General features: G+C 37.7%; 2 protein-coding genes across 2 annotated transcripts in view; both read right to left on the bottom strand.

Annotated features, from left to right (window-relative positions):
• Nucleotides 1–4049: 4049 nt before the first annotated feature.
• The window catches only part of LOC103507575 (obscurin-like), a 123172-nt gene continuing 115125 nt past the window's right edge, over nucleotides 4050–12096 (bottom strand). The window contains 4 exon segments of the mRNA XM_026822405.1: nucleotides 4050–4374; nucleotides 4785–4890; nucleotides 6880–7105; nucleotides 7662–7848. Coding sequence (XP_026678206.1) covers nucleotides 4204–4374; nucleotides 4785–4890; nucleotides 6880–7105; nucleotides 7662–7848 — 690 coding nt within the window. The 3' untranslated portion in view covers nucleotides 4050–4203.
• On the bottom strand, nucleotides 8435–11170 carry LOC113466744 (obscurin-like). Its single transcript, XM_026822407.1, has 4 exons — nucleotides 11071–11170; nucleotides 10584–10721; nucleotides 8992–9189; nucleotides 8435–8615 (listed from the first exon to the last, which is right to left on the bottom strand). The coding sequence occupies exons 3-4, from the start codon at nucleotides 9083–9085 to the stop codon at nucleotides 8440–8442; spliced, it is 270 nt and encodes an 89-aa protein (XP_026678208.1). The 5' UTR covers nucleotides 9086–9189; nucleotides 10584–10721; nucleotides 11071–11170; the 3' UTR covers nucleotides 8435–8439.

The following is a 12096-nucleotide window of genomic DNA, read 5'->3' as shown; positions in this document are numbered from 1 at the left end:
GACTGCACTCTATCGCTTCTGCCGAATTACCAACTTCGTCTTAATTCTATGAGGTATTCGCTTCTGCAGCCAGGAGCGCATAGGGTGATGGTCTGATGAGCATTCACAAGTACCACCTCTAAGGTGCTCCAGCCAACCCTCCCCCCCCCCCTGTGGCGAAAGGACGGCAGTGGAAGCGATTGTGATTAGCTGATTAGCATTTGGGGGATTCACCACACAGTTGGGGGAAGATGTTTTCCTGAAGGGTTACTCATGAACTCAGGCACAGAGAGGAACTTCAGGGTATTACTTTCAAATAACAATAACGAGTAATTTTTTATTCACAATAATATAACTTGAAATGTCACAATGTCTTCTATCAAACTTCTACTATAACTTTATACAAATTGTCTCTTTTAGGTACTTCAAAAACTATACACTTTTAACTATAACTTCTTTACGAATAACTTCTTTAAATGTCTCTTCTAATAACTTCTAATAAAAAAACGTCTCTATAAACTTCTCAAAAAACTTCTCTAAATTAGGCTTCTCAAAAATAGGCTTCCTAAATTTCTTCTACGCTTCTCTGGACTTTTCTCTGAACTGAAAAATCCTCTATGTTGTCTTTCCTAGGCGAGAAAAATCGATATCTGCCTAGCAACCAGTGTCGATATTTTTACTCTCCCTAGCAACCATTTAGTCAAATTGAATAATTATCTAACACTTCCGTGTTTAAATCGCGACTTTCGCGACACCCCCCCCCGCTGTTCTACTCCCAGATAGAACAAATTATGCAGGATGTCTATCTGAAGGGAAAAGTGCAATAGGCACAATGAGTTATATTAATACTTAATTTCATGTTTGAAATTCTGTCTATAGTTTATGAAGCATTCCTGCCTTTGAAAATATTAAATAATTATACATAGTAATAATTTTATTTTCATATACAATTCTATTCATCATGTTCCTATTTACATAATTGTGCTCCTCTAGCTTCTAGTTTTCAGGAAAAAAATATCCTAAACAGATTATTCGTTCTCGGAGCGGCTGGCTTTCTCCTCTCCTGTCCTCCTTCTATCTTCGATTTTAAGACCTTAACAGTTACAGTTCCCTCTATCAAACCTCTTTAACAAAAAAAAAGGAGTCGCTTCTAGAGACCATCATTACGGAAAATTTGAGGACAGCCAACACCGGGCTATATCTACACCAGTTCCACGATGGGTCACTAAAGTTACGCAACGTTTTGCGTGGTTCGTATTACGATGGGTAAGTAGCACGAAGTACCCCTAGAGTAGTAGAAAAACAACAACAGATTTTTTAGAAACAAATAAAGTCAAATTTTTATATTTGAGAACAACTTTAAAATCAAATCAGCATGCAAATAAAATAACAATTATTATTTTTTCCTTTACTATTTAGATATTTGGTTTCGTAATTTTTCCAATACATCTATAGGTGTTTGAATAGATCAATGAAAATGTTAGAATAACCAAGGCTGGTATAATTACCTAATATGATTTTATTTTGACTAAAATAAATTGAATAAACCCTATACAATAATAGTAAGTACTAGTATTTTGAGTATTCTGATGTTTTTTAATTCTGGTAGAGTGATTTGTCCTTAATCTTTTGGCTAGGACTCGTATTAACAAAGGTCTACGAAATTCACAAGTTTTGACATGACAGTTTTTCTTCAGAAGTCTTCAGTATTGAATCAAACGTGATTTCTAAAACAGCTGAGAGTACTGATGTTTTTTCATCATTTTCTTGTTGAACTAACGTAAATTCATTTTTGGTTGTCGTAGGTTTTTAAGGAACTTGAAAACCGTTTAGTTTAACACTGAAGACTGGTCTTGTCTGACACTAATACCGAGTAATATTTTGGTATTCTGGTATTTTAAGAATAGGTAAGTTATTCCTCAAACAATAGTGACTTTTACAAAGGTTTTAATTGCACTTAATTCGTCATATTATGTAAAAGATATTAGAGGCCATGGCTTCAGTAAGATTGATCTTTTTAAAGTAACTATCATTGGAAGAATAAAATACCTATACTACACATATCCTATATGCCTAGTCGATATCAAAACGAAACCGATCAAAGCACACATTTTAAAAAGACTATCTTTGAAGGCACTTCATGAAGAGGAGCAGAAGCAATGTACCTAAATATTTAGTTGGATCTATGTCCTTTTATGAAACCACATAATTTCGGCCGAAAACAAAAGTCTATGCTTTAAAATGTTTTATGCAGTTGAAATGTACCTAGGTATTATACGTTAAACGTTGAGAGTACTAAATATGGGGAGAAATGTCAGGTTGATTTCCAACAACGGGCTACTTTCCTATCAGCAATTCACGAATCTAATCTAAAAGCGGCAACAAACGCTACGGTCTACTCTGGACTACCTTGGAGTAGATTGCAGCTTTCGTTAACCACCTTTAGTTAATTCTCATGTGTAAATATTTCCCTAGCCCAGAGAATGATCGTCATTTTTCGGTATGTACGTCGAATTTCATACGTAACCAAATGGTAACTTTTGCAATCTCTACAATAACATACCTATTGATTAGACGTTTTGATTTTTCTTGTCCAAACAAATTCAGAAAGTTTATGATGGTAAGACTGTCCTCTGATGTTGAATATTTATTATTGTTTACCTACTTTAAAGTACAAAATAAATTATTTCGAAAATATGATGTTATAATTGAGCTCAATCGAAAATAATTCATTTTATTTTTCACCAAATTTGGATTAAAAATATTTTCTTCATATTTGAATTTGGTCAGACAAGAAAAATCAAGTCCGACTGACAAATTATGTCAGTGATTAATTGATTATCGATTGCAAGGCCAACATTTAGCTATGTAACTTATGAATTCGATTTGAAATTCAACAATAGGTATTTTCAAAAATATTCTTTCAATTTAAAAAAATATTGGCAAACTATTTAAAATAAATAAAATTTAAATTATGATAAATCAGAAGCTTTTTATACGCAATTTTTGTGTTTAAAAACCAGTCTTATTGTAAAATAGTCTTTTTCTTTCAGTGTAAAAAATATAGTTAGGTGTAATACCTATTGGGAATTATTTTTGTAGATTGATTGTTTGGATGAATGTAAATGAAATAAATAGGAAATGAAAATTTTCTTCAAGATAATTCCAACTAAATTAAAAGATCTGTGCTTTAAAATAATCTTCGATGTTTTTTGATATAAAGTAATTTGAATGATAACAAAAACAACATGGAATACCCGGGCCCTGTCAAAATTCGAAATAATTCAACAAAACAAAAACAAATTATTCGAATTTGATGATCCCAAATATTCCCTCTGTTATTTTCGTTTAAGCTCTATTTGAGCAGAATTTCGCCGTAATGTGATGGCAACATACGTTTAGAAGCTACTTTGATATTATTTTCAGACCAACGAGGTCATAATTTTCCCCTAAATAGTGACAATTGGACGTCAGACGTCAGTTGTGACAATTCGGCCTCAATCAGTGACCATTTTTTGAGCTCTATTAAGGTTCTGTTTGGAGCTCTGTTTTACAAAGTAGACGAGTCGGAGCTAGGTTTATTAACGAGATGTGAGGTGAATGCAGTAGAAATGAGTTCTTCCTGTATGGAGTTAGAGCGAGTGAGTGTTTTGTGCAGAGATGAGAGAGAATCAGATGTAAACTGCTTGTTTTTCAGATCGTGATATTCATCCGAGAATTCCTGCAATGAGAGAATGAGAAGTGGTTTAGAATAGAATAGAATATACCTTGTTTATCCTAATCGGAATTATTTTTGAATGAATGTAAATTATTATTATTGTTATTTTTTTTTTCCACTTAACTTGAGTTTTAAAAGATCAATAAAATAGTCGATATTTCTGATGAAATTTGAAAGATAACAAAAACAACGTGGAATACCCGGGCCCTGTCAAAAGTCGAATTAATTCAACAAAAACAAAAACAAATTATTCGAATTTGATGATCCCAAATATTCCCACTGCTGTTTTTGTTCAAGCTCTAATTGAGCAGAATTTCGCCTTAGTGTGATTGCAACATACGTTCAGAGGCCACTTTGTTATTATTTTCAGCCCAACGTGGTCATAATTTGCTCTTAAATAGCAACAATTGTACCTCAATTGGTGTCAATTCGTCCTCAATAACTAAAAATTTGGCCTCAATCAGTGACAATTTTAGCTCTATTAAGGTTCTGTTTGGAGCTCTGTTTTACAAAGTAGACGAGTCGGAGCTAGGTTTATTAACGAGATGTGAGGTGAATGCAGTAGAGATGAGTTCTTCTTGTATGGAGTTAGAGCGAGTGAGTGTTTTGTGCAGAGATGAGAGAGAATCAGATGTAAACTGCTTGTTCTTCAGATCGTGATATTCATCCGAGAATTCCTGCAATGAGAGAATGAGAAGTGGTTTAGAATAGAATAGAATATACCTTGTTTATCCTACCCGAATGAGACTGAAAATTTTCTTTACCCTAGAGCAAGCAGTCTAAATGGGGTCTTGTGTATTGCATGTTTACAGCAAAGGATCCTCCGTAGCCTAATTAACTTGGAGGGTAGCGCGCCTGCCTTGTAAGCGTTAGGTCGCGGGTTTGATTCCCTTCCGGGGCGAACTTTATCCTGAACGGACAAGATCTGGGATCGGCTGGCTTTCTCCTATCCTATCCACCTTCTCTCTTCGATTTCTGGAAAATAAAAACTTCGCTATTACTTACAGTTAATTCTATGAAACTTCTTGAAAAATTAGAAGAATGAATAGCTCATCCCTAAAGGGAATTTAGCTAAAAACCAACTTACCTTGAGTCTATTACCAAGGAACACGGCGCGTTCTCGTTTCTTGATCATATATTCTGATGGAACTAACCATCGGTTCTCATGACACTCCTCCACTGTAGGACGCTTGCTGCAAATCAGAAGAGAAACGAGGATCACTAATTAATTGTTCAGTCAACAGTGTAGAAGTCAGAAAAAGAGGCCTTCATAAGTCCGATTGAGATCAAAATCTAATGAGCAAATGTGTGTTGATAACATGTTTGTCAAATTTCATGAAAATCGGACAAACCATTCGAGAGTTATGGTGGAACAAACATAAGGACATATTAAAGAAATCGTTCAGAAGATAAAAAAAAGAAAATGTGAACGAACTTTTTTCCCTTTTGAACTGTTTTTAGAACATTCAAAAACTAGAAGAGTTCGCAGTGACGAAAACAAGGTTTCAAAATGTGTTTAGCTAGAAAACGTCGTTGAAATCGTCTTATCACAGGGGAAGCAAAACGCGTATTTCGGAAACTATTTCCTCTCTTCAAGATGGCGCGGTATCTTGGACTTCCTATGGTTTAATACAGGCGCTGCCACGCCAAAAGAGAGGAAATGAGCTTCAGAAGAGGGGAAAGTTTCCCAAAGGAAAATACGACCAATCTAAACAATTCACTTACCCTGGTGCACGCTTGAATATGAGCATCAAGAAGCGTGTCGCCTCTTGCGTCAACTCCTTGAACAAATATTCAAATCTATACCGCACGAAGTTCACATTTTGCCGCGTCTCCGGCTCTGATTGACCGCGGAATGGTGACGCGCCGGACAATAGAACATAGGCTAACACTCCTGCACTCCACACATCTGTTTGAGGGAATATGGGCTCCTCTGCTAACACTTCGGGAGCTGAAAATACAATACAATAGAATAAATATTATAAGATAGACGAGTAACATTTAATGTTATTAAGGACTGAAAATACTCTTTTATTTTCATATTGAAATGTGACAGGAAGAAATTTTTATTTTGAAATGTTACAGAAAGCCAATATTCTACAAATGCCTCAATGGTTCATGAAGTCTCTTAATATTTAACTACAATTAGTCAAATGGTTTAGCCAAAAATCTGTCGATGAGTTTATTTATGACATTTTCTGTCAGTCCGTAATGTTTTCGCAAAATTATAGACGAAATTTTCGAGGGATCAGCTTTTGCGAGGCTAAATTCATCCCAAAACCCAAGCCTTTTTTTTCAATTTAAAAATTTGACCTGCTAGGAATCGAACTCGGAATTCCTAGTCGGTTATCCTACCTTGTTCCTTCGTTTTGAACAGAGCAGACGGGATGCCCTTCTCACTCCATCCGATAACATTCTTAGCACTCAGCCGGAAAGTATAGTTAGTCTCTCTCTTCAGATCCTTGACATGCCAGAACTCATGGTCTATGTTGTTAGCCAGGGTGATCCAGTCTACTTCATCTGGAACAGAAATAAGGGAAAATGAAGTTTAGTAATGCTTTATTTAGACTTTCCGCTTATGCTGCGTTCCGATGGAACTAACCATCTGTTCTCATGACACTCCTCCACTGTAGGACGCTTTCTGCAAATCAGAAGAGAAACGAGGATCACTAATTGTTCAGTCAACTGTGTAGAAGTCAGAAAAAGAGGCCTTCATAAGATCAAAATCTAATGAGCAAATGTGTGTTGATAACATGTTTGTCAAATTTCATGAAAATGGGACAAACCATTCGAGAGTTATGGTGGAACAAACATAAGGACATATTAAAGAAATCGTTCAGAAGATAAAAAAAATGTGAACGAACTTTTTTCCGAACGAAAATGTGAACGAACTTTTTTCCCTTTTGAACTGGTTTTAGGACATTCAAAAACTAGAAGAGTTCGCAGTGACGAAAACAAGGTTTCAAAATGTGTTTAGCTCGAAAACGTTGTTGAAATCGTCTTATCACAGGGGAAGCAAAACGCGTATTTCGGAAACTATTTCCTCTCTTCAAGATGGCGCGGTATCTTGGACTTCCTATGGTTTAATACAGGCGCTGCCACGCCAAAAGAGAGGAAATGAGCTTCAGAAGAGGGGAAAGTTTCCCAAAGGAAAATACGACCAATCTAAACAATTCACTTACCCTGGTGCACGCTTGAAGATGAGCATCAAGAAGCGTGTCGCCTCCTGCGTCAACTCCTTGAACAAATATTCAAATCTATACCGAACGAAGTTCACATTCTGCCGCGTCTCCGGCTCTGATTGACCGCGGAATGGTGACGCCCCGGACAATAGAACATAGGCTAACACACCTGCACTCCACACATCTGTCTGAGGGAATATGGGCTCCTCTGCTAACACTTCGGGAGCTGAAAATACAATAGAATAGAATAAAATTTATTTAATATTATAAGATAGACGAGTAATATTTAATGTTATCATGTTATTAAGGACTGAAAATGGTCCTTTGGGCCGTATTTTAGTAAAATTGTCCTTCGGCCGGATATTAGTAAACTGGTCCTTCGGGCCGGATATTGGTAAAATGGTCCTTCGGGCCGGATATTAGTAAACTGGTCTTTCGGGTCGGATAATTACCTAGTTAAATGGTCCTTCGGGCCGGAATTTAGTAAAATTGTCCTTCGGCCGGATTAGTAAACTGGTCCTTCGGGCCGGGTATTGGTAAAATGGTCCTTCGAGCCGTATATTAGTAAACTGGTCTTTCGGGCCGGATTTTGGTAACCAAAGCCCTAAGAGGTGTTCTCCTTCTTTCTTTGATTTCGAAACAACAGTACCTCCGTTATTACAGTTCGCTCTAGCTCCGCTCTTTCTTTTTCGCGTGTTTAGACGTGGTCGGCGTTTTTCGTCAGTCCTCAATCAGCCCTTAGCTCAGTTCGCTCTATCACACCTCTTTAAAAAATCTCTTACCAGCAAACTCCGGGTTGGGCGTATTGATAGGATGAATGAGAGTGCCAAGTTTAGTAACCCGCTGAGTGCAGCCTAAGTCTATCAGCTTGACTTGTACTGATCTAACTGAGGCCATGACTACATTGTCAGGTTCTATGTTGAGGTGGCATAGACCTCGCCAGTGCAGATATTGAAGGCCATCCAATACCTGAAAGAGAAGAAATAAAGAAAAAAACTTTTGATTGAGCAAGATAGCTGCGAATTGGTGATTCTCAAGCTTCTAGTTTTCAGGAAAAATATATCCATAGTAGAAAAGTTCGTTCTCGGAACGGCTGGCTTTCTTCTATCCTGTCCTTCTTCTCTCTACGTTTTCGGTACGGCAAGACCTTAGCATCTATATTTTCCTTTTAAACTCTTGAAAAATTCCTTACCGTCTGGCTTCTATAGGCCATTCCTAGAAGTACGGACCATCAGTTTTCAAATTTGAGGACAGCACAGCCAACGCAACGGCTATACCCAATACCCACATTTATTATACCGTACTTTTACCGAAGTTACGCAATACGCATCCTTGTGCGTGGTTGGTATTACGATGGGTAAGTAGCATAAAGTGCTAGTCCCTAGCCTAGAGTGAAAAAAAAAACAGATTTTTTTTTTTTTTTAGAAACAAAAGTAGACCAGCTTAGTCTGGCTGAGGGACTTTAAACAGGGCCAAACATTTCATCTCCTATTAGTACAGCAATAGTACTAGGTTTCTCAGTTAAGCAACGTCTAGTCTGGTTAGTTTCTGGATGGGTACTTACTTGAACCATTGTATGACTGGCTTGGGTTCTCCCACGGCCAAACATTTCATCTCTAGTTTATCTCCTATTACTACAGGGATAGTAATAGGTTTCTCTCTGAAAAATGGAGCGTGACCATCACGTCTGGATTCTATAAGGGCATCTGCCTCTACATGAGCTTCTGGTCTGGTACCTGGGAATATAAAACATATATGTTGGATTTCACCAATATTTATTCAGTCATTAGAACTCCTGTTAACCTAACAGCCACAGTTAAGTTCCATTTAATGTGTATTGGCTTAACAGGGCTGTTAAGCTAACGGGCTGTTTAAGGCTGGAAAGAAGGTTGGTGAAATCCACCAATAGAGTATGAATTTTGTACGCTACCTAACCTTGTAACATGGGTGAATCCACTCAAGATATGCGGGATGTGGGATACGACCTTGATATTTGCACAGCAGAAAGTAAAAAAAAATCTTTAAAAAAATAGAAAATTAGTTTTTTACTCTATACCTGGGGTAAATTATATTTTAATGTTTTCTCTTTAAGACTCTTTATATGTCCCTCACCTATTTCATGCCTTAATCTTCTCAGTGTATAAGTGTCGGCTGCGCCATATTTGTTGATTCGGTTGCGTCGTTCATCGTCGATTTCTTCGTCCATGACGTCGGTGAAGCGACGTCGCTCGCGGATGACGGGGGCCTTCCAGTCCAGGTGGCCGTTCTCGGAGGTGTCCAAACAGTTGAACCCTGTGGACAGGCGCAAGTCTGAGACGGAAAGGGCGGATTAGAAACACGGGACGCAGGGAGCGAAAGCGTTAAGACATGCGCAGAAATTAAATTACCAAACATATGAAGCAAAGAGAGGATAGACCATTAGAGTTCCCAAAGAGACTTCCACTATCGAAATAAAGTGAAAATAATTCCATTTCATCAAAAAATAGTCATAGTCATCAGATGGGCGAGAAGCCGAGAAGAGACACAATATTGCAGTAATGCAATGGATGCTGACTTCCTGGGTCATAAACATAAGACAGAAGGGAGTAACCCGTTGCAATGTACATAGGTATTTGCACATGCAGCCTATGCTATGTATGTACAATATTGTACATACTTTGTATCAAAAGACTGGGGTGCAAATTTTCTTTATTGACTCTGGAGAAGGTGAGTATTACTCTAAAACTACGTTAACTACACTTTCTACATAATGATTATGAGAAGGTATATATTTTCACAAAACACATTTCTTTTCATATTTTACCAAAGCAACATTTTAGTCTAATAAGGGTAAAACAACATTTTAGACTGCTAAGCTACGCAAACTAAATATGGATATTACCGATTTTAACCTATTGTTCATGTAGGTTTATTAACTTGGGTTTAACAAACACAAGACAAATAAAGGCATTATCTGTTACTACTCTCTAGGACTAAAAACTACTAAAATATTAATTAAATAATGCTTTATTTTGGATAAAATAAAACGCACAAAAGCTAGTTTGTAAGTAAATTTATTTATACAATTACAAAATATAGTATAGTAGGTACAATAATAGGTACATACGGTCTTTAAAGGAATTCAGATTTTGTCCCAATAAATCTTTTCTATACAAGAGAATCAAACTAAACATTTAATACAGACGGTGGTTTCATTTGTTATTTTGTTCAACATAATAACCAGTGACGACAACAACTGATGAATACACCGGTTCCCAATAGTTCACTGAAGTTAAGCAACGTTACGCCTGGTTGGTATCCGGCAGGGTGACCATCTGGGCGATCGCGTGCTTACTATCCCGGTCCCACTCAGGGTGGGTGAGGTTCATATTATGAGGAGGCGGTTCGTGTTGTCGCCGAATGAAGGGTAAAACCCTCGTCACTGAATACCTTGGCAGTTATACAGTGATGTTATACGATACCAGCCGCGCACGCTCAGACCGTGGGAAAGTGTGTGGCGGAAAAAGCTTCAGACCGCGGTCTATTAGACTGTCTGACAGACCTAGGTGTAAAGGTTCATCACGCACGTTCCGACTGTGCCTGTCAGATCGTCTGAGCGTGAGTAAAAGCCAATAAACCCCAAACAAGAAGTGGGTTATGAAACCACTTTTTCATGGCTTCAAGTTTAGTGTGGCAGGATTGTTTAATTGAGTAGCAACACTTACCTGGTCTGGTGGAAGCTACTTTGATATATTCTCGCAGTCTAACTGGGAAATCAACATCTCTCAATTGTAGCAGATATGTGTCAGGGCCATTCTGATAGTGAGACTCACTCTTCACTACATTCAGATCATAATCAATAGCTGGAAATAATGGAAAAAAAAACGATAATTTTTAAAGCGGGTAGGTAGCTTTCCAGATTCTAGAAAGTTGATTTAAATTTAATTCTTGGATTAAGTGATTTGCTGATCTGATTCGCTAAAAAAGGTTGAAATCAACCAATCAGATAATCTGATTCAGATTGCTCCATCCAAGAGAATTAAATTTAGGTTAAACTCTGATTGTGGAAATCCTTCTAAAATGGTTCAGATCCTAAAAACATTCCAGGGTTCCGGGTTCGATTCCTCAAAATATTATTTTCCCCGTAAGAAAGCTCGAGGCAAACAGCTAGTTACCAATACAAGACAGTGTTCTGTTAAACCTTTCACTCACCAGGTCCCCTATTGGGCACATTGTCCTCCCAGGTCTTCACGTCTCTCAGACTTACCAATACAAGACAGTGTTCTGTTAACCCTCTCACTCACCAGGTCCCCTATTGGGCACATTGTCCTCCCAGGTCTTCACGTCTCTCAGAGTTACCAATACAAGACAGTGTTCTGTTAACGGCTACGAACTCAGGCATTCCTATGAAGCATATAAGATTAAAAAAATAGAAAAATCGAAAAGTCAGATAACTATTTTGGCCTCCCAAAAGGCCCATAGCGCTTTCTGGGTCAAAAAGGGTAAAATATAATAAAATCTCACTGGTGGTTCAGAGAAAACCGCTTCTTCTTCAACTTTAAGTGCCTTCTACATCTAAAAGGTTGGCTAACATCATAGAAATACAAACTATAATATTATTTTTAAAAAGGTTTGATAGAGGGAACTGTAACGGTTAAGGTCTTATCGTCCCAAAATCGCAGAGAGAAAGAAGACAGGATAGGAAAAAGCCAACCGTTCCGAGAACGAACATTATCCGTCCAGGACAAAATCCGCCCCGGGTGGGAATGGAACCCATGACCTGGCGCTTACAAGGAAGATGCGCTACCAACCAAGCTAACTAGAGTGGCTTTAGCTTTTTAATCAGTGTTGCCTGTTGCCAGATTGTTCCTTCCGAATTACCGTACACTGCTAGAAAATTTGAAAACTGCTAGAAATATCGTACATTTTTACTTCTCCTGGTAGTGTTGCCAGACTGGTCAGCTGAGATTACCGTACAATTTTGCTGAAAATACCATACTTTACCGTATGCCACTTTTATAAAAACGTACATTTTTGCATAGTACCGTACTTTTACAGCAAATTACCGTACCAGGGTGTCTAGTGTGTCTACCAAAATGGAAAAATAAAATTCCCTGACTTTTCTCGGTTTTCCAGTCCATTTTTTCCAAATTTCCAGTCTACTTTTTCAAGAATGCGGCGCAGTTATTTCATGTGCAAATGGAGGACTTAAGCCCTTACGCTAGTGGGATGAAAAAA

The sequence above is a fragment of the Diaphorina citri genome, unplaced genomic scaffold (assembly GCF_000475195.1).
Source record: "Diaphorina citri unplaced genomic scaffold, Diaci psyllid genome assembly version 1.1 scaffold324, whole genome shotgun sequence".
NCBI classification, from domain to species: domain Eukaryota; kingdom Metazoa; phylum Arthropoda; class Insecta; order Hemiptera; family Psyllidae; genus Diaphorina; species Diaphorina citri.
This window is presented reverse-complemented; position numbering and strand designations above follow the sequence as displayed.